This window comes from Balearica regulorum, chromosome 9 (genome assembly GCF_011004875.1).
Source record: "Balearica regulorum gibbericeps isolate bBalReg1 chromosome 9, bBalReg1.pri, whole genome shotgun sequence".
Lineage (NCBI taxonomy): Eukaryota > Metazoa > Chordata > Aves > Gruiformes > Gruidae > Balearica > Balearica regulorum.
In genome coordinates, this window is record NC_046192.1 from 27,497,582 (window position 1) to 27,522,871 (window position 25,290).

At 44.4% G+C, this 25,290-nt stretch overlaps 2 protein-coding genes across 15 annotated transcripts in view; one reads left to right on the forward strand and one right to left on the reverse strand.

The window, feature by feature from the left end:
* The window catches only part of VEPH1 (ventricular zone expressed PH domain containing 1), an 88,952-nt gene that overhangs the window by 19,458 nt on the left and 44,204 nt on the right, over positions 1 to 25,290 (forward strand). For 12 of the 14 annotated variants that reach the window (XR_012836823.1, XM_075761678.1, XM_075761679.1 and 9 more), the window contains 3 exons: positions 10,925 to 11,091; positions 12,457 to 12,666; positions 20,584 to 20,804. Coding sequence is in view for 13 of the 14 variants with exons in the window: in XM_075761678.1 (XP_075617793.1) it covers positions 10,925 to 11,091; positions 12,457 to 12,666; positions 20,584 to 20,804 (598 nt within the window). In the remaining variant the exon portion in view is untranslated. Of the gene's footprint in view, positions 1 to 6,317; positions 6,538 to 10,924; positions 11,092 to 12,456; positions 12,667 to 20,583; positions 20,805 to 25,290 lie in introns of those variants that run through there. The other 2 variants (XM_075761685.1, XM_075761692.1) reach the window with 2 other exon arrangements.
* PTX3 (pentraxin 3) lies at positions 1,075 to 6,278 on the reverse strand. Its single transcript, XM_010309869.2, has 3 exons — positions 6,039 to 6,278; positions 5,117 to 5,638; positions 1,075 to 2,405 (listed from the first exon to the last, which is right to left on the reverse strand). The coding sequence occupies exons 1-3, from the start codon at positions 6,184 to 6,186 to the stop codon at positions 1,792 to 1,794; spliced, it is 1,284 nt and encodes a 427-aa protein (XP_010308171.2). The 5' UTR covers positions 6,187 to 6,278; the 3' UTR covers positions 1,075 to 1,791.

A 25,290-nucleotide genomic window follows, 5' to 3' on the forward strand; every position in this document is an offset into this window, starting at 1 on the left:
AACAGGAGAAATTCCAGCAATCAGAGCAGTTATTTTTACCTTAAATAATATTGTCAAAACTTTGGAGCAGATCATATAACTTTAGCTATGAAGCACAACACCCTTGAATGGCGTAGTAAAGTGGAAATTATCTTGTCATAGCTTTTTCTTACTACTTTTGTACTGTGGAAGGAGGGGTCTGGTAGCTGCATTGTATTCAGGAATGAGCATGGCAGCAGCATGTCAAGAAACTTTTCAAAGTGAGGTCTTAGGACATCTGCAGAGAATGAGAAAGAGAAATATGTGAATAGAGCAGAAGGGTGTGCTGCTTCCAGTGGAAATAAGAAGTGCTTTGAATAAGACATTCTCCACAATAACTTGTTCAGAGGTAGTGAATGATTGTTCTTGTCATCCATGGTTACATATCCAGCGAATAACTTGTCATCATTGACAACTACTGCTCTGCTTTCTACATGCAAATCACCGCAGTGTCTTGGCACTCTGCGTCTGCTGCTTATGCACTCTGTCCAGCCCTATGTTTTTAGGGGATTTTGGATAAGCTTGTGAACGTGAGATAAGAGAGCTGCTGCCACCAAATATTCATCAATTCTGCCTTGTACAAACCTCCTGTTAGCATCAAACCAATTGGTTACTTTGAATATCTAAACATATCTTAAAACTGAGTGTGTCCTTCTCGGATGGCCAGCATTATGCCTGGCGTACTGACTGGTTTTTATTTGGGGGTATCTCAAAACCGATCCTCCCTTCAGCCTCCAAGCACTGTGCTAGCACAGCCTCAGGTCAACGCACACGTGTCAGGATGCCAAAGCATCTCTTCTGTACAAGTGACCATCTCCGTGTAGGGAAACTCCTAGATCCTTGCACAAGGCAATGTTCGCAAGAGGGATTGTTACCGTGACCGGCCTTTAAAGCTGTCCATGGCTGATGCTTGGATTTCGGTCCTCTGAGGGTCTCTGAGATGTTGATATTTATGTTCTTTTTATATTAGCAGCTAAAACTGTGTAGTTCAAAACATGGAAAAATTCCCAATTGGCACTTACTGTCAGAGTTTCAGTTCATGAGAAGCATGGAAAGTTTCAGTTTAGTAAAGTATCTTTATTTACAGAACAACTTTACAAAAATAATTTCAATAAAATTATTATGAAGTCCATTTACAATATAATACAGCTGCATTTTCTCAAAATGTAACATCAGATTATGATGGGGAATATTACTTTTGTACGTTAGGTCAATCCATGGCATAAATAATGCTTTAAACAAGGAGCTAGTTTTTGTTATAGCCTACAAATTACTAACAACGATTAATAAACAATGCATTTCTTGGCTTATGTGGTTCCTCTGTACAATTCACATTAGTGCTATAAACACCAGGGACTGGAGGAGCTGGGAAGATGCACAGCCGTATGTCTGTTATGCAGACTGGTCAGCTGGATGCTCGATGTGTTTGCTTCAGCAGGGATGCCAGGAGCACCATTCAGCTCCGAACGTCCATGGTGGCACTCACTTTTATACATCAGAAAACACCGTGTTAGAGAGACAGTGGTCGTCTGACCTCAGGAACAGCTTTTCGAATGTCGCGCCTTGATGTGTTGGGTTTTTTCAGTGTTTTGCCAAAACAGCAGGCAGAGATCAAATCCTGTCTCCGCAGTACCTCCTTTTGTAAACTTGCAATGCTAATCTTCCTTGGGAATTCGACTGATGTGGGCTCCTACGACTCTGTTTACTCGTATGTATTGATGTTCAGCTCTTCATGAAATATGTTCTCTGCTTCAGAAACTGCCTTGCCAGAACTTAAGAAACATACTGGGCTCCTCCATACGGCAAAACTTCCGTGACTCCCCACCCGATGATGTTGCCCCTGGTACTGCACGCATCTTCTCCGCTCTGTGCTGCTATCTCCTTGGCGCTGAGCACTCTGTCCCACATGTTAAAGCCAGTTAATTTTCCGGAGAAGGCTAAAGCTTCGTCAAATCCACCTCCAACGCAGCAGCCGTTCTTTTCTTGACCGATCTGCAAAATCCCTCCGTCTGGAATGGTGTGAGCATCAGCAATGTCTGAGGCGGTGGCTGCAAGCTCTCCCTTCACCCACAGGGATGCAGATCCATTCTTGGAGCTCCACGCACCGCAGAGATGGATCCACTTCCCAGGAACAACTACATTTTTCACAGCTAACTTGTGCTGGGCACCACCAACAACAAGCACTGCAGACTCCCGGCTGAGATAAAGCTGGATTTCATATGGATTTAACTTGGTTCCATAGGAGAAGACAATAGTTTTGTCCAAAGCCTCAGTTACCTTGATCCAGATACAAGCAGTAAAGGAGCGAAGGGCCATTCCAGCAGTCGGGTGAACGCTCCCAAATATCTTTTTCGAACGCATGGGGAACAGAATTGCTATTTCACACCCTGAAAAAGTTAGAAAGATTGTTAGGTAAAGAAAAACTAGTCTGTTTGTACGTGCACAGTTAAGATGCTTGACACGTGCTCACTTCTGGGCTTCCCAACGGGAGCTGAGAGCTCGGCGCATCCAGGGGGATGTAGGATGCTTTGAAGAAGCTGTCAGATCCGATGGATGAGTTTGCTGAACTCTATGGCAACGGGTCTAGGGGCTAATCGGGCTGCAGGAGCAAGGCTTGGCTCTGCCCTCGCTGCAGAGGTAGTCCTGTGCCATGCCAAGTGACGTTTAGGTTTAACGCTGCCTGTCTGTCCTAGCGCTTGCCTTGGGAAGTTGGGCTGCCCCGAGGGTCTGTGCGGGCAGGTGGGCAGCAGAGGGGATGGGGCTGGGGCTAGGCAGGGAAAAGCAGGCGCAGGGAGCATTGGCAGAAGCATGCGGAGATGTGTGCGTCCGTTTTATTATAACAACTCCCTTTCCTGACCCTGCCTTTAGGGCTGTTGGTCAGTAGCTTTCATGTGCACTGGTTAACCATAGGTAGTGTATAACACAACTGATATTTTTAAAACAGTTCCTCTCTCATCTCCAATTAATATGCTGATAATAGAAATCAGATTAGTTACAAGCACTATCAGAAATTTATGAAACTTAGAAAGGTAACTGATGATCACTAAACCCAACCATTTTTGGTATTCTGTCTACTGTACCCCAGTTGTATATACCGTAATATACTAAGCAACATAGGGGAAAAAGCAGCCATTCCATTTCCTGTTTAAACAAGGAAACGCACGTGGAAATTCTGCTTCAGTGAATGAAGGACTCTTTGTGTCCTTCAGGACTGCGCTGCTGTGTTATTTCATAGACTGCTTCCTTTCAACTTTGAGTAGATTTTACATGTCTTCGTTGGCCTTTGTGAGGAGGGGCAGGAGCAGCGAGCAACTGTTGGGGATACTCCTTAAAATCCTACTTAGGAACGCTATTGTGAAAAAGCTTTTAATTAGCAAGCTTTCAGGCTTTATTATCAAGGCCTAAACAAAATTAAAAACAGCCTCACTGAAGAACAAAAAGCGTGATTAGAAAATCCCTCAAGAGTATGGCTGGCAGTAATTCAAGATGTGAGAAATTAAAGTCAGTTGCTAAAAATTCCCTTGAAAAAAATTTCCAGAGAGAGACTCTGGAAGTGCTTAAAATCTATCTTTTAAATTAAAAAAAAAAAAGAACATTTAAGATAAAATCATGTAGGAACCTGTGGAAATAATCTGGATTTCCACTAATGAGATTGAGATCGTTAATGCTGATCAAGTTTTTTTACTCTCACCTAGTGCAGAGTAACTGACCGTGAGGCTGGCTGTGATACAGGAGAGAGATAAAGGATGAGATCATGCTTTCTGGAAGGCAAGATTCATGTGTTTGGGGACAAAAGCAATAGCCATAAGATCTGCTCTCAGTATGTAAAGATTACTGAAGTGTTGCAATTAAGTAGAGGAGTAAAAGCAATTTACTTATAAAGTGGAGTCCACGTCCTATATGAAAGGATGGATTAATGATTGTAAAACGCGGTGTAAACTATTGTGTTTGTATTGTAATAGGCTTGTGTAAGTTGTTGCCTTTGCATTAGCAGTTGCAAGCAGCGTTCCTCCTCACTCACCTGTGTAAGAGCTCATGCTGGTAGTATTGCTAAGGGTCTCTGGTAAGGCTGGTGTAACTGCACCCCTAAGTTCCTACTCACCACCCCATCCCCTCCGGGATTCTGCGAGTGTAGACTTCTGTGGGGGTTTTAAGCTGCAGTAACTTACGCTTTGGAAAATATGGTTGTTAAAGACGTCAACATTTAGCATGTCGACGCAGTGATAGCTAGCTGGTAGGCAGAGTTATAGTCAGTGTAGTTATATTGTACACGTAGCAATTCTGCACCCACGCTTTATATAGGTGGGGGTCTGCTCTGCTGTACCCCAGTCGCCGCTTTTTGGGCGTCATATTCCAGCACATAGAAAAACTGACGTGAAATTTGAGATATGAGCTCATCTTTCTACAGCCACCTTGCTTGCTGACCCATGCAAACGTTTTGGAAGGGGAAAAAAAACCCCAAACCAACAATACCACAGTGTTACTAATTTTTCCATGCTTGAGGAAATATTCTGTCCTGACAGTTGCACGCAGTGAATGTGCCCTCCCTGCTGCGGGAAGCACGCTGAGCTGGTTAACATCAGCAGCGCGTCCTCAGATCCAGTTCTGCTCTTGGGCAGTTGGAGTTGGTGAGACGACATTTAGTTTTAGGAAGAGGAAGGAGCAAGTACTTGTAGGAAGAGAACAAGAGAGCTCAGTGCCTAGTGTGTATGTGTAGGAGTTACCAGCTGGGAAGATAAAAGGTGAGAAAACATAATTTATGTGTTTAAAATACATTTACTGCTCTCTGGCAACCATTTTGATCTGCAGAGCCTGCAGGAGGTGGGATCCCAGCTGGCTTTGCCCTGTTGTAAGGACTTGGATTAAACCCTTCTTTAATCCCAGGTTTGAAAAGCTCAGTGCCTATTTTTTGAGAACAGCGAATGGGTTTCCTCCCTGTATGTACAGACTGCTCAAAGCTGCTGTGCTGGCCGTAAGATTGCTTCGGGGTCACGTGCAGGGGAAGGTGCTTAAGAGGGATGTTTATAGGATGTCTGTTTGGGTCAGGCCCACCAAAGAGAGCTAGCTCCCTAATAAAGCGTAGTGCAAGTGGGCTTACCTGCTGGCAGTAAGTGCTGAGCTGCCCATTTCTGCGATGCCTTCAGTTCGGCTCTGGTTTGCTGTAGCTCTTTCCACAGGGAGTTCAAAATGAGACTGTCTCCTCTGGTGGGACTGAATTTATCCTGCTGAAAAGCTGTCTCCTGAGCCTCCACCTCAGACCTCCTCAGCCAAGCGCTCTCCAGCTGGCCGAGCCTGCCGGACATGTTGTGGCTCAGCAGCAGAACGTGCTCGAGAACCTTTCCTTGCTCAGAGTCGTGAAGCCTCCTGGCTTCTTCAGCTTGGTCACTGTTCCTCTTGAGCGCCTGCTCTATCTGTGACACAACGTTTGAGGTGACTTTCTCGACTGCAGTGGCGAGGTTAGTGGTGAGCTGGCTCATCTCTGCTTTCAGGGTCTGCAGGTCCACCTTCAGGATCTCATCCATCACCTGCAGCATCATGTTCTCTTTCATCTGCGAGTTCTCGAGCATGATGAAGAGCTTGTCCCATTCAGTGTGCTCTCGCTGGCAGTCGCACGAAACAGCTGGAATGGAAGATACAGATGTTGCTATGCCTTTGTACTTACATTTTTAAACAGGAGTGTTTGACAAAATCTGGCTCTGTGCAAGGCTTATGTGCTCCAGACTGTCAGTGTGCTTCCCTCTACATCAAAACGGAAAAAGTAGTGTGTATTATAGCAATTCTAAAACTAAGTGTCATTGGCAGTCTTTTGCAGGAAAACTGAAAAATAAAGCACATAAAGCAAACTCCAAGGCACACCATCCGAGTGCTTTAGCATTTGCTGTCCATAGTAATCCACTGGTATAGGCACGTGCTTCTTCCTCTGAAAAGAAAATCTATGTTTGTAATAATAACTGTTACAAGAGCTAGGCAGCAAAGAATGCAGTTCTGCACTTAACAGAAATTAGTTAAAATCTACTTACTTTCCTCAGTACCAAGAACTGGACCTTCAATTTCATTATCCAGATTGACATACATGAGATCATAGTCATCATTTTCATCCAGAACAGAAACAGAAGCCCTGAAAACACAGAACAGCGTAAGCAGAGAAAATATTTCTTGGGGCAGCATTCTCTGGCTGCTTCTTGAAAAGAGCTGGGCTGTCTGGAGCTAAAGTCTAAGTCAGACTTCAGCAGAGACAAGACTGCGAGTGAGACGCAGCGAGCCCCTAATAAATACTCCGAGAGCCTCAGCTTGAATGAATGAGCAACGCCAGTGCCAGTGTTGTAATCAGAGCACTTCTGGCTGTTGGTTTTGGCCGAGAGGAGAAGGGGGCGTGCAGCTTGCTCAGTCCCAGCCTTCCAGGTTTGCACCGGGGGGAGATGGACTGGCTCGCAGAGGGGAAGAAACGGGGAAAGCTGCTCTTGCGAGCTGCCGCTTCCCCTCCGAGAGCAGATTGCTGTAACGTCCTGCAGTGCGAGGGTGAGACGGGGGATGAAATCACTTGGGAGTTTGCCGCCTACCAGCACGGGCTGCGTCGGTTATGTTGGTTTGTGTTCTTTGTGGAAAGGAAAGTGTTCTCTGCAAACTCATTTTGTAGTTGGTATGTGCCAGGGCTCAGGAGGGGATTGTTGGAAAAATAAACATACCTGGAGTTGGTTTGGATGTGTGTATGGCTTAACCTAAATATTGTAGCTTATTTTGATAGTTATGTATCAAAACTTCTATGGTATGCCTACAGTTTACTGCTTTAAGCAATAAGGGAGAACTCATAAAGACAGCTTGTTAGGGTTTTGCTTTTCAAGCCTTAATTACCGTTAACAACATCCTAACTGTGTGGATAATACATTACTGGTAGTATATTGTTTTGGGAGCATGTAGATTAGCAGCTGCATGATTAGAGTTTTTTCTGTTAACTTTGAACAAACAAAGCAAGGCACTCTTGGATTAGACATTAATCTAGTGCTAAGTAGTATTGTTATTGGTGTTAATCTGTTTTAAATTCTAGAAAGCTTATCAGTTCAATGGACCATTAATTATTTCAGAGATGCATTGTTTAGGTGAGATTAGGAGTAATATGGTACAAATTATATATTGGCTATGAAATATTCAGAGAATGGCCAAAAAAAAAAAAAAAGCACCCACATAATTGTACCTAACTTGCAGTCTGTATTCCTTTTCCATGTGAGTCTCTGGTTTAGCCCCTTATCGCCGCACACAGGAGCGTGTAAAGAGGGCCCTGTGCTGCTGTCCCTGCTCGTTCTGCCTCCAACACCTGGGTCACGAGTGGGTGACCTTAACCATTGCCCCCTCCTGCAGCGGGGACCAGGAGGCACTTTGCAGGTGTTGCCTTTTGCAGAGGAGGCAGGGAAGGCTGGAGCTGCCTGCTCCCCAGCCCGCTGCCTGCTCCCCAGCTCCTCCACGCTTGCTCCACGCAGCCCAGGGCAGCCCGCTGCTCCGGGGGCTGCAGGAGGCTGCTGAGAGCCTGGTGCTGCTGCACCAGATGCCTCCCAGCACCCGGCCTTGCTTGTGCAAACCTGGACTACCTCTGCGTTGGGCTGCTGGTCACCGTGCTGTGCTATTCCTACGTGCCAAACTGCATCGCCGCTTCACCCTGTGCATATATGGGGTTCCTGGCACGGCGGGGGCTCCAGCTGCTCTCCTGCAAACACAAAAAATAAATGGTAACGTTGAAGCAATAGATTAGAAACCTCCAAAGTTTGGTAAAGCAGAGGGAAGTGTTTTCGGGGAGGTATGCACCTTACTTGAGTCATCCTGAGGAAAAAACTTTGTCTTGGTACACAGGCTTTTTGTCTTTGACTACTCAATTTGGAGTGAACGTCAGAACACCACTGCATAGCTTCAAGCTCCTTCTATCCACGTTATGTTTGCAGTGCGCTACTGGGCTCATTTATTTTACAAGCTCTGTGTGCCGCTGGCTTGGGCAGAGCAGAGACCTGAGCACAAGGCAACCTTTGCCACTCCGCACGTGTGCGGGGAGCGTGGTGCCCAGGTGTGCCCGGGCACAGTCCTGGGGCGGCCGGGGCGGGCTGGCACCATCACTGCACGCACTGGTGGTTGCTCCCGCTGGACATGCTGCCTTTCCTGCCTGGATGTGCCTCCAGCGGTGCAAAGCCATCGAGTGTCCCTAGCTGTACGTTAGTCTCTGCCTGCATTGCGTAATTCCTGGTGTGTGGTCTGCTTGGAAAGTCTGAGAAAAATCTAATCTGGAAAGTATTGGGGGTAAGGGTGGTAGGGAAGGAAGAGGGAAAGAAGGTAATTGAGGAGTTGAGTACAGTGTTTTTCCTTTCTCAGACAACAAACATACTTTTCAGGCTCTTAGTTTGGACTCAGATGAAGCAAGATGGAAAAAAGTGAATTACCCGGGAACGGGCATGATATCACCTCTGACTGCCCGACCTCTGAGAATCAAAAGATTGGTGAGCCGCACGTGCATAAATCCCTTAGAAACTGAAAAGATGTGACAGACAAGTGGCAAGAGGTACTCGGAGCTAACTCGAAACATGAAAATACAAGAAAATAGCGAATTGGGTTGTGCTTCGTGACCTTTCTTAAGTTACACGAAGAACAGACACAAACTGTGGTATCTGCTTGGATTGTTAACAAGTTTGTATACATGGGTTATTCAATTAAAAGCAATTCCATGTCAGTGAGGTCATTTAAATAGCACTGTAAGTAACAGGATTGCTTCTAAATTGCCTTTGCTTTTCATTTATCTTGGTTAGTGAATAGAAGCCCAGCAATATTTGCTGTAGGAAACTGCCCAAATTTGCATTTGTACAAAGTATTTTTGTTCAGAGAAGTTTCATGGCTGCAATCCATCATGTTGTTTCATGTCAAATTGCGTCACTCCTCTAATACAGGCGATACTTAAAATACTTGTTTTCTCAGATTGAATAATTAGTCTTACTTTCCAGATACCTTCCTATCTGTGACATCCCGGTGTAGGTAATAGCACATCTCAGGTTAGTGGCTGTCTTTCCTTGTTTAAAGCTGCTGCTTTTTGTTACTCTCTGCTGAATTCTTTCCCTCTACACTTTTACAGCTGAGGTGAATTTTGCCCTTCCAGGAACATGGGAATTTCAACTTTTGCAATTGTTAGCTTTTCTGAAATTCAACTGGAGCCTAAAGGCTCTGTTCCATATGGGCAGAAAGCTTCCAGTGGAAACTAAACGTGTGCGAGTGCAAAGAAAGGACTTATTTCTGTAAGCATGAAATTATCCAGGGAAGGAAGAAATTTTTAGTGTATTCAGTTACAAAATTGTTCAAACTCAGATGAGAGTCTAGAAAAGTTCAAGTAAGTATATCCTCTCACCATTTTAGTTCCAACTTTGGGTGAATTGGCACTTTGCATGAATCCCACAGTATGTTAGAGACACTCATAAAAAAAGTGACACCGTTTCAGACTCACTTGTAACATCAGGAAGAGATTTGTACAAAGAACGTGCCTAGAAAATGGCCGGAACTGAACAGCTTGCTAATTTCTTTAGGGTAATTAATCAGCAATTATCTTTCCTTTGCAACTGGCCTTTGTACTTTATATATAGAACAAAACAAGACAGAAATTCGCCGCATCTGTGGGTCTGAACCTTGCCTTCAGCACTGCAGTGGTCGTACGGAGCGCTCAGAGCTGCCTTCGAGGAGAAGCCAACAATTTCTCAAGCAGAATAAATGCTCAGGGATAGGATGCCGAAGTGTGGCTGGCTGAATAGTGCGGAGGCACTCCTCCGAAGCGTAAGGACCCCTTAGGGATCGTGACAAGCTGTTCGACTAGAAGTTAGTTGTCTGAACCTGCAATGAATTATATGTAGTTACTTGGCTCCGACATGATGTTGCAAGACCTAACGGTGTCCTGGGGTGCGTTTTCTGTATCTGGCAGGAGCTCGATGTGGTCCAGTCTGAACCCATGTATCATTTTTCTGCCATCCATGAAGTGACCTGCTTATCTTGCAAAATTATAAGACTCAGATTTAAATGGGAGAAAAAGCAGCAGGCCAGAGAGCTAGTTCCTATTGGAAACCAACTCCAAAGAGACCTTAAGGACTTTCAAGGGTTTACAAAAAGGAGCCATGCTGCATTGCGATAGGCAGATGTTTTCCATATGTTTTTCAAGTGAAACTTAAATATATTGAGGCAGGCATGTACAGCAATGTGAAGTTATATATTTTGGTATGAGCCTGGGCTTCAAATTGAATTATGCACAGACATCTTAAGAAAATGTGTGAGAGAGGGTTTTGCATATCTTTGTCTGTCTGCAGTTGACTCTCTCTGGCTCCTGTCTATTTCTGGAAATGGCATCCTTAACTATTTCATGTTCAAATTTACTGTCATGCATATTTAGTTCTCTTAATAACCAACTATTCTTTCCATATGCTGCTTATTTAATTTGAAAGTCTGAATCTCAACAAAGGAGAAATATAGCTTTTATCTGCTTTCTAGTCCTTTTTTTTTTTTCCCCTTTCTTTGGTTAATTTAAATCACACTTAGTTTGGTCTAGGACTCAACAGAGTACCATCCACATCTGAAAGCGCATTAAGCAGCCTTCTCATGATATTGTACTTGAGAATGAAAGTTATAATTAATAGGATTTTCTTTCTTTTTTTTTTCTACACCTATGTTGTTATGCCTGCAATGATGTGTCCTGTTTAGGTTGGTTATTTGTCTTCTTGGCACAGTATATATTTTTCTACAGTGGGTTTTATGCCTCCCTGGTTTTGCACTGGTGATTCTTAAAAGCTGATGTTGTCTCCAGGTGTGTGCCGATTTTCTGGGGCTCTCTCCAGCTGTAGAGAGAGATTATTGATGGTTGGTATTGACCTCACTGGCCTCTCATTTGCTCTGTTCTCAGGGAACTCCATGCTGCTGCGTGTCCTGCCTGCTCTGTACGAGAAGCGACCGCAGCCGATAAACCTCCATCTGCGGGAGCTGGTGGCACTGCTGGCTCAGCTAGACCAAGCCGAACACCACCACCTCCTCAGGCTCCTCCAGAGCGTGGCTAGGAAGAAAGAACTGGAGGTAAAACTGCGTTTGGGAGATCTTACTGCTAAATGCTGCACCTCCTTTTGGAGGAGTTTATTTGTTTCAGATGACTTGGCAAGGTCTGTCTGCTAGCTGCTCTCTGAGCAGTGAGGAGTCCTGTAACATGCATGACAGTGCTTTCCTACGCTAATTCCCCATGAATTCTTTAATTTCATTCCAAATTCTCCATCTAATCATGAAGAGAACATAACAATGACTCTGCTGGATCAAAATGTTTGTGTTAAACCAGTGTTCTACTTTTTTGGCTCTTCCTCTGTCAGTTGAGCGTGAATTCCCATAACTATGTTTCTGTTAGAATATATGAACTGTTTAAATTACATATCAAGGGAAATCAAAATGAGTTAAGAATTAGTTAGGAGTGAGCTGGAGATTAATTAACTAAGGCAAAATAGATCATGCCTTGGAAATTTCATGTCACTGACAGCACCCAGAGCATTAGAACAAGGCACAAAACTACCTGCTTTGTGACTTTATGAAGTTCATAAAACCTTTGGAAAAGAAGAACCAACAGTAGTTAGTATCTTCCCCCCAGGTAGCAAAGGAAACTTTATCATAATACAGTCCCAGATGAAATAGAGCTCCTTAAGGAACTTTCCACTTCCTAAAACTGATAATCCTCAAAAAAATAACAAGAATGGTTCACTTTGTGCCCCATTTCTGCACTGAGATATATTTTATATATTTTACACAGATGCAACAGTTTCACTGAATCAGAGGTGTATTGGTGTACCTGTGTGTTTATATGAAAAAATCATAATTCAGTAGTTAGTTGTATACACTGCATCCTGCTTGTAAGATGATTTTAAGGACTGCATCCTCAGCCCCTTGAAAATTGTGTTGTTACAAGAAATGACAACTTGCCTACAGCATTTTTTTGTGCAATGAGGATCTTGCCTCTTATTTTTTCCTCTGTTCCAGCTATTAACCTTGTCATGTTATTTAGTTTCCTCTGGAAACCAAAAATTTCTGCTAGTACTTTAATTTACTGTATCACTGGGGAAGGCTGAGTCCTATGTTGTTTTAATCAAAGAAGTGTAGGACTGGCCCAGAGCAAGGGAAATATTTGGCGAGGAGTTTTTTTGTCTTTTTTAACAACTGGGCATTTCCTTACTTATGTATGCATAACTGCAATATTTCAAGGCTACAGTTTACCCTTATTCCATATGTTGAGCTGAACTTTGATTGACCTTAGCGATAGCTCTGGGCAAAGGTCAGCGAGGGTGGAAAACTATTTTGCTAGCGTTGTATTTTTATCACTCTGAGGTACAGTACCTCTTTTGGTTATATATATTTCATTTAAAAATATATTCATTGGGGTTTTGCATCTGACTTTTTTAATAGGCGCTGAAAGAGTGTATTCCGCTTCTGTTTGGACACTTGAGAGACCCTAACCACAGTGACATTATTCTAAACATACTTGTAGAAATATCTGGCTATGAACCAACAGCCTTAGCCACTTTTCTTCCGACGCTACAAGAAATTGCTGAGAGTTCTCCAAGCTTGATTGGGCAAACGGCAAAGATCTTTGGAGCTGTTGGGCACATTGATGAAGTAAGTTTAAAACCAAAAGGAGTTGGTTGGTTGGTTTTGGGGTTGGGTTGTTTGGGTTTTTTTCCTAAATCTTGTCTAAAGTTATACATCTAAGTATTCCTTTCCTCACGAGTAACCAGACTGCCATACTGGAACATATTCCTGGGCAAAAGACCGCAATAGGTCTAGACTGGAATACCACCAGTATGGCTAGGAGAGCAAGTAGCATGAAAATCAGGTGTAGTATTTTAGTGACTGAAACTCCTCCGGCCTTCTAACCAAGGAAGAGTCTCATAGTAAAGGGTCTCTGCAGAAGTGGGAGGTTAGTGGGAAAGAAAGAAACTTTCTAGAAGAGATTAACAAGCATGAAAAAGATAAATATTTAATTCTCATAACTGTAAAGATAAATATAAAAATTATTATTATTATTTTAATTTGTCTACCATGTATCTGGCCTGTGCATGTACATGTTCTGTTTATATGAATTGTCTTTTTACAGAATGGCTAAAACTCCTCTTTGATAAAAGCACATAATTGTCCTTGTTCCAGGGGCTTAGCTAAGTTAAGTTGCAGTGTACCTATACGTGAAATGAAAGGCAGAGAAAAGGGAAAAAAAAAAAATACTTTGCACGCCCTTTGTATGATATCATGTTTTAGATGCATATGGCCTTCAGGAGTGCTGTAATCGTGCAGTGAAACATGAACTTCCTCGTATAGGGCAATCCAGTCGTTTTGGCTTTGTAGCCGTAGCTAATTGGGTCCTTCTTGCAAATGTCGTTATAATGAAAGTGCTTGGTGGTGATGCTGGGCTCAAGCCTCGTCACAGGAACGTCTTCACAGTTCACTTGGTTTGGGATCTGACCCAATGGGAACTTTATGCCTGAAGAGGATTTACACTGACAGACTCCTAGAAACTATGGGAGTTTCATGGCAGCGTAATGAATTTGCACAGAAGTTTTTGGTTTAGTCATAAGTGTGCAGTCTGGACGCGGGAGCGATGCTCGCCTCATCCAGGTGCCATGAACGGACTCAAACAGAGTGTGTGCAGAAACCGTCAGGCTCTCGGGTTCCAAGCCCTCTGCCCTCCCCAAAATACCAACTCAAAGGTCCCCAGTGGTGAGGGGATGTTAGATCAGGAAGATCTAACGTTAGCCCTGTCCTGCTGGGACTGGGAAATGGCTTGGACCCTGATGAGACCCGTTTCACCCTGCTGCTATCCCCTGCTACTAAAATACCACCTGGAGGAGATGTCCACCACGAGCTTGTAAACTACCCGATTGCTCAAGACCTTGGTTGTCCTGAGGACACCGAACCGGTTAGGCTTATTTATGACACATCATGATTTTTTAATGAGATTTTATTTTCATTCCCAGGTATGAGCTTATGTGTCTTTCACCACTTTTAATAGACGTTTTCCTTCCACTTCAGATCAAGGCAAAAATAATGTTCTACTGAACTCAAAGAATTTCTGGTAAATAATTCAATTTTTTAAGGCTGTGACAAAACTCGATTATATAGCAGAAAATGGATGGTACTTAATAAATGTAACCATTTGCTGAAGTGTGGCACTGATACCTGCCATACAGTTACCTGGATAATTTATTTCTGCAAAGAGCCCCAGTTTCCATGTCCTTTCAGTGATCCTTGAGGCAAAACTTGCGCTAAGTCAGCTGGAGTTTGTCTGCATAAAGGCTAGAGATTTCACTGTAGGTTTTGCCTTTCTGAATCAGACCTTTAGGCTGTCCTTCCTTTGACTCAGCTGGAGGCCAGTTTGGAGGGAGGAGGGGAGAGAAGTGGCATCGTTCTGCTGCGTGTGGGGAAAATCCTCCCTATATTCATCAGAATTGTCTCGGTAATACCCTTTGAGATAATTGCGCTAATTGAACTGGATATTGTGGAGCAGGGAGCATGGTGGGAGGCAGGGAGAAGGAGGGTCGGGGGCAGCCCCTCTGCGCTCCCGTTCGCTGGCATGGATGGATGGCGTGCAAGTCTTACTTCAGTGGCTGCAATAAGGCCAGTCCTTTCTCTCGGCACGCAGTCTTGAGCGTGTATTGGCTGGGCGACGGCTGTCTGATCGGTGTGGGTACAGCACAGGAAGACACCAGGCTTGCTGTTTCTGGTGATCTTGAGCTTTATATTCGTTTAAAATGCAATTTATCATCTAAGAATCAAAACCAGATTTGGTTTGGCTTTGTAAATCTTATTTCTGGGGTGGGGAGAAGCCAAAATCACATGGAAGACTGTGAGCCAAATGAAGTTTGTTGTTCTCTCCTTGTTTACTTACATCACCCTAGCAAAATTTTACCTTTAAAAACTGTGGCTGACCACATTTCATTCCGCATTTAAGTACTTAAGGGTCAATGTCTCTTAGAAGCTTTACAGCTTATAACTAACTAATCCTCAAATGGGCACAGCTGGGATCAGGACTCAAGGATTTAATTCAGATTCTGTATTTTAGCGTGTTGAACCAGCTTTTCCCATGTGAGTGTCTCTGAGGCTCCTTTTCTGCTGTGTTCTGCTGCTTAAAAGGGACTGAATTTATTTTGCCTTTTGTTGTTGTTATTGTTTTATACCAACACCAAGAATAAGCAAGGGACCAACTGGACATGTTGTATTTCATATATTGTTGGAAATTACAGACTACAGTAAAGCTTACAAAGAAATGATTTGCAAAATATTTTCTCCTTGTATTTTTTAATCTGTTGGCTTGTGTGGATACACATGGATACACATAGCTACCGAGTGTTACACACACAGCCTGGGCAAGCCAGCATTGAATAATTAATCTCCAGCCTCTCTCTTGCAAGTGTTGAGTAACTGGCATTATGTCCCATGTCATATGTCTTATTTTTCTAGGAAGCTGCAAGCTGCTGACTCAGCAGCAGACCGCATTCCAGCGCGCTGCCGCCACGAGCGCTGCGTGTTTGTAGAGATGGCACGCTTTGCATCTGTGTGTAGTGGGCTCTGCTTTAGTGATGTCTGGGAGACCTCGTGCTGGATACCCAAAAACATTGATAAAAATGACATGCAAAGGGTGGCAGAGGTGAACTTTCCAGTGTGAGACGAATGGCTCCTCTCTTGTTTTGCTTTCCAAAAAGATATAAAGCATGAATAACTCTGAATTATGGAAGATCTGCCCCGATTGCAATGTCTAAGTAGTTACCAGTGCTCCGGTGACTTGACTTTGTTTCCGCAGTCACCTTGGAGCCGCATCAGTCCACGAGGCTCCTGACATCAGTGCCAGGCTTGCACAACGCTGTCACCTGGACGCGGGTTGTGCCCCGTGAGACCTCACCGCTGGATCTTCTCTGGAGTTTGTCCCCACTCCGTCCTGTCTCCTCTGTGCTGGGCAGAGGAGCCGGGGTGGCGGACAGAGGCTCTTGACGTTGTGCCTCAACCCAGGGGCAGCGTCTTGGTGGGAAAGCACAGGCAAGGTCTCTGGGTGAGGAGAGGTCCGAGCACAGTTTAGAGGAGCTTTGGGGCAGCCTGAGGAGCGGGTGGGTCTCGGGTGCTGCCTGCAGTGCCCAGGTGCCCCAGCTCTGCCCGTGAGCAGTCTGGCAGCTGCCTCGCGGCTGGAAGACCTGGTGCCTCCCGCCTTTCCTCGATGGGGAGCGGTACATCCGCATTGCGGGTGCCCTCGAAGGGTTTGGGTGTGCTTCTGGCAGTGCAGTTATTCCCTGTGGCACAAATGGTGCAGTGAGCCTTTAAATGTGCTTGGGTGATGGCTGGGTGTTGCACGCTGGAGCCAAGGTGAGTCACCATTTTGGGTGCAAAACTTATGCTAGAGTTGCTGGGGGAGGGCTTAAAGTTTCCCAGTTTCTCCTTGTGGAATACTTTTGTTTCATGGGGGGTTTTGCCTCTCTTGTGATGTGGGGATGCGGTCTGCTGCCCTGCGTCACCCGGGCCCGTTTGTGTAGCGAGTTCCCGCGTCCTTCGCAGACATTATGTGAGTTTTGTCTCTTTACCCTAAGGATTTTTTTATTTAATTTCAGGGAACTTGAGTGCTTTGTGGCCCCTAGTTTTGTGGGGGTATGAGGAGGGACTTTGGCAGGAGATTCAGTGGTCCACAATTGCCTGGGGTTACACCAGACCAGACGTGTGAAGGTGACTGAAGGCTCCTTGGGGCTCTGGTGCATTTAGTACCATAGTGGATCTCTTGTAGTCCTCCTTTTCCCTTGTAAAGGTTCTGTTTGCTTTACTCTGGCGGTTTCTTGTGCGGATTTTGTCCCCACCCTATTGTAAGCCAAGAGATGGGTCGTGTCGCTGGATGCTCCCATGCAGATCAGACTTCTTGAAAAAAAAAAAAAGCCACAGGTTTCTCTGATGTATGGGGCATCACTTGCTGTGTTGCAGAATCAGCCTGCGATAAAATAAGCAGAAACACATCTGGCATCGTAAAAGCTGGACAGATCTTAAAGGCTCAGTATATAACGATGAGTGCACCCACAAGAAAGAATTAAAATAATACTCTGATCTATAGGCCTAACTGCTAAGTTACAAGCATTAATGCAGCCAGTTAATTTATTTAGATCAGGTCCAAGTAGAAACGTGCAAGCAGCAAAATGGTCCCTGCAGACACATGTGCTGCTGACGGTCTCGTCCCCCAGCTCACCGTGGCGGTCCCTTCCCAAAAACCTCTGTTGCCACTTCCCCCCCTCTTCCTGTGATGGAGCCACGTTACAGATACGCTGCTGGTTCTTATAGACGTGAATCAGCATCAGCATCCCCTTCCCGGCCAAGCAAAACAAATGGGAAATGAAATGACAATGGTAGTGTTGGAATTTTATTTATTGATGTGTTATTTCACTGGGAGGTTTACTTGGGAAAAGAGGTGGCAAGGATTGAGGCTGGGCCTGTTATGGTATAGATTGCAGATATGAGCAGATAATCCTTTCTGCTGGCTTCTAGAAGCAACTTCTTGTGCTTTCACTGAACTGCTGTCTCCACCTTGGCAGCTCAGACAGACCCCTGGAGAGATGAGAGCTTTGGCTGAAAAGAGATCCCTTTACTTTAAAGGTTGCCCCCTTGTTTATACACGCCACTTCTGTTGATGTCAGTGACGGTCTCATGGGTGAAGTTGAAATCAGAACTTGTCCCTTAACCATAAATTTGTGCAAAGCAAAACACCATCTTGGGGCATAGGTCAATTGAACATTTTAATCATTTATTTTTTTTCCCCGATAACTGTATGTTTTGAACCAACTGGAAATCGGAGTTACTTCTGAAAGCCTTGTGATCTCTCTTTGTAGTCTCCTGAGCCTGATTTGAAGATAAAGCAAAAGACTTTGCCACACCTCATTGCTTGTATTTTAGATCTTCACCTACTGGCAGCTGTCATGCCATTAAATGCGAGGAATGCTTATGAAAAAATAGATGAATACATAAAACAAGTATTGTTAAAATAACAATGGCTTACGTATATCCAAATAGGCTTTCTGAAATTTTTTTGATAAAAACTGTGGCAGGGATAATGACCGCTTTCATGTTGAGCTATTCTGCTGTAATTTTGTTTTGTATAACAGTTACATATTATATTACTCAGTAGAGTTTATTGTTCTTTTACCTCACTCCAGGCGAGTAGCAGCCTTTCAGCATGGCTGGAGACACTCCAGCTGGATCAAAGTGACGTGAAAACGGTCAAAACTTCCCTTCCAGTTAGGTCTGCTGCACAGTTTGTTTAGGAAACAAAAACGTGTTTTAAATGTTAATTGAGCCTGTGTTTATCTCTTGGGGGGGGCGGGGTGTCATCTTCCAAATAAACTAGTGAATGTGTACCAAAAAGTCAACCTCTTTCAAGCCATAGAGGAAAAAAGCTCATTCCGTCACACCGTCCCAGCCCTTCCGAGGATGGAGCTGTAGCTTTTCCCCATATGGCTGACGGGAAGCAATTTGTCTGATGCACTTTTCTCATTTATCTCTGTCATGGCACAGTGTAGCAGATCCTCTTTTGCTTAAAATAAGTTGACTTTTTCTTCAAAAAATGTCTTGCATGTGATGCTCGGGCTGTGTTCTGCCGAAGTCCCCTGTGTATTTTTATGGCCCAGCTGTACTTGGAATCAAACTTTCAGCAATTTTTTCTCTCCTGTTACACGGTCCCAGAAGAGAAGAGGTAATAACAGTATTGCCCCACAATTGAGGATCTGTATGGCACATGACTTCCCCTCCTTTTCTGCTAACCCTTGGGATGAAGAGATTTTTTTTATTTTCCTAAAGTGCCTTTGCTTGCATTTCAGCACAGGCTGTAAAAGCAAAATGTTTCCCAATTTCTGTACCAATCTGTGGAGCACCAAGTGGGTTTCACTCTGTGGAGCCATACCCGTTTACCTCGGTGTAGGATCTGATAAGAGCTCCTGCAATAATTGCTGCTTTTCCCGCTTGGGTGTTTTTACAACTGTGAAACCTAATACATGGAACAATTATAACAAAGCAGAAGAACCCTAATGCATTGCTTCACCTTCAGGGTTTGAGTTTTAGTATGTGAATTTGTTCACGTACGTACAGAAATAGTTGGAATTGGAGTTGTGTGCCCTTGCCAAGCAGAGATGATAAAGTATCCTTGCTAGAAAATATTTGCATGTTTAATATTATGATCCAAAACAGCGCCTTTAATCCTACTTTGTGGGGGATGTGATCTCACTGATAAATTGGCGAGATCACATCCCCCTGATAAAATGGCTAGCAAAACTTTGGCTGCAGAGGGCATATCAGGCTGCAGTGCGTTGGCAGTGATTGATCCAGCTGCCAGACAGCGCCTTATCGCGTGTTATGAGATCTTAAAACGAAATCTCATTTTAAACTTCTCTTTGGTGCAGTGTTAGTCGTGGGTCTAATCTGAGCGTTGCTCCTAAATGAATTGCTATGAAAGGAGAGAGCCTCTGTGATTTACGAGGTACGTTAACCTCTCGCCATTAGCGAGCAGAGGTGCTGATTGTCCCCCAGCTGCTGCCCGCTGCACCTCGCTGCTCTGCCGACGCTGTGCTGGGGGAGTCCCGCTCGGCCTGGGTAGCACTGGTGACGACAGGCTAGGAGGTGACACTGCTAAATATAGCAAATCAGCTATCAGGTCCAGAAGGGAAGTTGCGATTGGGAAACATTTTATGGTCTGAAAAATAGGTTTTCACTCCTGGCAAAGCATTTGTAACAGCTAGTGGCATACGCAGAATTGACTGCAATCAATTGAGCCTGGTGACTTCATTGTTTGCAGTTATGGAGTGGAGAGTAACGCGGACAAAGGAAAAATCCAGAAATTAGCCCATTAATACTACGAGGCTGTAACAGAGACACAAAACCACAGTTGGTCGTGGGTTGTGCGGTGCCACAAACCAGCGCAGCCCTGAGTGGCAGGTTGTAATGCATTTGTGTCCGTGCTAACGCCTCCGCGAGCTCAATGTGCAACAGGTCGGGTATGGACATGAGGACAGAGACCCTGGGGGAGAAGACCCCATGAACTGGAGCACTCGGCCCCTTGTGAGAGAGTTTGCCTGCCACAAACAGCACAGAATAAAGCAAAAAAAGGACACAGACGTTGGGTTTAGGGAGGTGAAGTAGCTTGGCCAGGCTCATAAGGCTCATCAAAGATGAAAGGGGATCTAGGTCTGCTGCCGGTGCTCTGATCTCTGAGCCAGGCTGATCTACCACCCTAGAGCTACACAGGGCCCTTCAAAGAGGCTTTAGACACTCTGTCTGTCGGTCGGAGGAGACAAGGCGTGCTGAAGTTAGGTGGGGTTAGGTAATACCGAGAGGAGTAAACTTAACATCAAGAGTACACAAAAATAAACTCTGCGTTTGATGCAGTTGCCTTGTTGTTAGTTATCATGGGGTAGCCACTGTTCCCCAGTGACAATGTTTTAATCGGCAGCATGCGCACAAACCTCCCTCGCACAACCAAACAATGAATTAATTGGTTTAAAATGGTTCTTTTCTCCTCGTGTTGTCTAGGAGCGAGCCAGAATATGCCTGATGTATTTGGTGAACCAGCTGGCCAACATGGAGCACTCATTTCACCATATTCTTTTACTGGAAATTAAGAGTCTCACTGACACCTTCGCCAGCATCTTGGGCACCCAGAGCAGAGATATCTACCGCATGAGCAACAGTTTCTCTGCCATAGCCAAGCTCCTCGTCCGACAGCTAGAGAACAACAACGCGTCAGCAGCCAGGTAAAGCTAGTTTCTGTATGACAAAGCCACAGCCATCTCCGTGGCTCTGCGAGGCAGTATAAATGTATCTTAAATATGTTCCGGTTGTGATGAATGAACAATCAGCTGAAAGTAAGATGTACTATCGTTCCTGCAAGTTGCTACCTTGCCATTTTCAAATCAATCTGGATATCCCTCTTGTATCATTCTAGTATATGCTCATTCACCCATTGGATTGTGTAATCTATAGGGTCAGGTAAGCGTACAAAATAGTTTACAGACTTGTAGAAGTATCTTGAGGCATGTGTTTCAAATGCAAGCATAAGGCTGATTGACACTAAAGCAGAAATCTGTAATTAAAGGGTGGCAGCAAGAGCTGTAGGTGTCTGCACTGCCCACTCCAGCTTCAGGCTTCCAGGCAGAGTGACCTCTGAACATCACACAACAGAAATTGCGTCATTTGGCGCTGAAGAATAAAGAAGCTGTTCAAGTTTTAGCACTTACAGAATAGGAAGAAAGCCATGTGTCAGATAAGTAGACTAAGGCAATCTAAAAAGCTTCAGTTAAAAATAAATCAGTGAAGTCAGGCTACACAATTATCATTGAGTTTATTCTAGAAGATAACCACTGGAGCTGATGAGAACAACGACTGGCGTAGTAGCTCCCTGATAAAGCTTTGCTAAAAAAGTCTGAAAAAAATTTTTCAAGCTTGTCTAAAAAGATGTTCTGCTCAGCTTCTCTTAAATGTTAAAGCATTGGGAGTGTTGCTGCATTTGTCACAGTAAGAACGTGTTATTTAAATATATGGTGGTAGTCACTTTTAATTAGGGAGAGACTTATAATTAGTATTGTGTATACTGAAATAGGTCAAGAGGGCACAAAGAAATAGTAATTCTGTGATAAAATTTAACACAGATGTCAGAAAACTCATAACCATGAAGGATAGCCTCAGAGACAGACTTGTAGAGTTGGAGCCAAAACATTGAGATCATTTGAGAAACAATTAATTGGTATCCTGAAGAGAGTTAAAAATGAAAAAAGGAGAGGAACCCTGATGTAGTCCCTCATTTTACAGCAGGAAATGTCCGAACTTCACCTGGCGGCAGAAACCTCTGCTGAAATTGAGTGAAGATAGTGAAAAAGCCCAAGTGGAAATAGCAGGGTGAGCATGAAGTGACATATGTGTTTTCCAAACCAGCCAGGTTGAACTGTGAGGAAGAGTATGCCAGATGTCACTTAGGGAAGGGGACCAGAAGGGAACGGCAGTGAGGCAGGGCAGGAATTGAGGTTTCAGTAGCAAAGCATAATAATTATTCATGCAGCCCATTGTGGTCCCTTGGTTTATGGTAGAAAAATAACTTTAACTGCTAAAATGTTGTGATGTTCCTACTCCTTATTATCTTCTGTGCTTAACACTTATCTCTAGAGCTGATAAAAAAACAGTAAAAAACAAGAAAAGGGTTTCATTAAAATGTTGTTGCTGTGTTTCCCTGTAAAATTCCCCTTTGTTAGGGACTCGCTTTGCCAAGGAGTAGAAGTGTGAGTGTGGTTACAGATGCAAAATACTGTTTGGGTGGAGACTCTGGGGGAGGAGAAGGGAGGAAACAATAATATTTTTCAGTGGATTTTTCAGAAAACATCTTTATTTTCCTTTGGGGGAAAAAAAACCCTACTAATTATACCGAGCATGAAAAGAAAGGACTTTGGTGGTTTGCTCATCTAAGTCGTGTTTGCTTCCGAGTGACAAGTTTGAACGCAGCTGCGCGTATGAGCAAGTGAAAATATAACTGCTGTCTTTGGAATATAAAACCCACCGTGAGGTCAGAGGGCCAGACTCTGCAGGGTAATGTGTAGGGGCAGGCGATGGAAAACGAACCCACCTTCTCCCAGGGCTGCAGGGGGGCTGCTCAGAGTTTCTCCTGGTTTAAGGAAGGACAGAGTTTGCAATGGAGGGAACTTAAAATAGACATTGAAGCAGCAGTTAAGCCTAAAATGAGAGTTCTCCACTGATGTTAGGTGGAGTTTCTTTTGATTTGTACTAGCCTAAGTGGGACCGGTCCAGATGTCGACATGGAAATACCCTCGTAGCTCCAGAGCTGCTGCAGTCACTGAACTGCAGTGGTTTTTAAAGAGCAGCAATCTAGAGTATTTATGCTGTGAAAGGAAAACAGGATTTTAAAATGTGTGGCTGGATTATAACCATTCCTTTCAGAATCATGTGTTTACACAAGAAGCTGATTTCTTCAGAGCGATGGCTGGCTTGGAGTTGTTTGACACAGGGAATTTTACGTGCAGTTAGCAGAGTATAATTAAAACCATGCGATGCTCTGTTGCCCCTTACTGTCACAAGTTATTCAGTCTCAGAGGTGCTTTTTAAGAACATATACGGAGTTTTAATGGACTGATCCACCCTAGAAGTATAGCGTGGTCAATTAAAAGAAAGCAAGAAAGGAAAGAAAGAAAATGTAATGATGCCTGCAAGCCCTCGTTCTGAGTAAGAACTGAATATAACAGGCTATACCACTGCTACTCATTGTAGTGTTGTGGCTGGATGAAACGATCTCTTCTTCTTAAAGGAGAGGATAGGTCTAGCACATGGCATCCTCGAGCATTCATTTACCATTCACTTGCCTTTCATTTTCTATAGTATTTGTTGTCTTTAAATCAACATTTGCAGTGGTAAAGACAGCTGTAATAGCATCTAAGACTCTCCTATGTTGGAAAAGGACCATAGCATGATTTGATTCAGTGCAGGCACCAAGAAGCCTGTCTGCGTGAAGCATCCACTCCCCTTGCTGCTCCGCGTCCTGCCTGGCCCCCGGGAGCAGCAGCCCTGCAGCAGGCAGGCTGGGCAGCGCGTGGCCCTGCCTGCTGCCTGGGTCCACCAGCATCAGCTATTAAAATGATCTGGCCTCCTCCGTGAGCACCCTGCGAGAGCAGGGGCTGTGAGCAGCACCGTGTGTGACGTGCTGGAGGATGGAGCATCCAGGTCCCTCTGGTCCCTCAGCCTTGAACGTTACCTGGCTGGTGATGTTTCCGTGATCAGTTATTAGCAGTATTTGGAAGCTCTTGATGGGCTTCCCAGCTGTGAGCCAGAGGTTTTGAGATCACTGTCGCTATCCACCACTTGTCTTCAAATCTGTGCTTCCGTCGTATTTGAGGAGGTGATTATGTCTGTATGTTGACAAAGCACAAGGACCCTCACTTGATCCATTTGTGTTGCTTCCATCCACGCAGAGTTGAAGCCCTGGAAGCAATCCCATCTCGAGTGTATTTTTAGCAATTTCTATTTGTGTCTGCTCTTTTCCCCATTTTAAGCACCTGACTGGTGATGTTGATAATGGTGCTGGTGGTCTGGAGAAATGCTCTTCAGATTAACATATCACTCCTGACTTGCAGACCTGTTTATTTAGATCTCTTTCTACAGAGAATTTAAAAGCAGTGAAAAGATGAGTACCATGGTACTATCTTTGCAAGCCAGATCCTTATGATTTCTCAATAGGTTTCTGCATCCTCTTCCTCTCGAAAACAGCCTGAGCTTTGGTGTAAGCTGATCCTGCTCCAGCAACCTCAGCAATGTACCGAACGTCTCTTGCCAAGATTTCAAACAATAGTTTATTTTACTGTTGCTGGAAGGGGAGGCCAGCAGGAAGGCCTGCCAGGCGTCCTGTTGGGCGCAGGGTGGAGGCTGCATCGAACGTTTCGCTTGGGGTACGTGCTTTTGGCTTCCTGGGAATCGATGCGAGCGCAAAGTGGGTACACGGGAGAGCGAGTGGTCCCCTGGGGACGTGCCCAGGGCCGAGGGCTCTGCCTCCCTCCCGCAGGGCCTGTGGTTCCCCTGACATCCTGGGCACCAGCAGGGCCAAAACCAGGGTGGTGGCTTGAGGAGCACCCGGCAGCGATGAGCCCTGCGTGCATTAACTTACTGCTGCTTTGCGTATGGCAAATAGGATTCATTAACGTGTTCCTTTAGCCAAAGCGTGTTCTGTGTTTCCTTCGCGAAGCCATCAGAGCTCAACGGGAGAACACTGGACAAAAAGGTGCTGTTATAAAAGGCCATTTTATTTCCAAACATCATCAAGTCTTCTGGCTTGGGTCTGTCACTCATAAGCCCCATCGGTCCATCAATTCCCTCTCTGTAGCCAGAGGGCTTTATATGTGTATACGTATGCAACAGATATTTTTCTTAGTGCTTAGTTCCCACAATGAGAGCAGTGTTGAGAGTTATGTTGGAGTGACGGCTTTCTAATAAATTAAATCTTGTCCCACATCTCCAGAAAGATTTGTTAGTAAAGGTCATCCCAAGGTTCTTTATTACAGAAGAATAAATTTTTTTCAGTGTTCTGCAGCGTTAATGTATTGTGAGATCTTGCCTTAAATTAAAAACAAAATGAGACAAAACTTGCCAACTCCCCTGAGAAATATCCTGAGCTGCCTTTATCAAAACAAATGAAAAAGTGCATTTTGTGATGCAGTATTCATGGTTGCTTTTTTTAAACATGCTTTG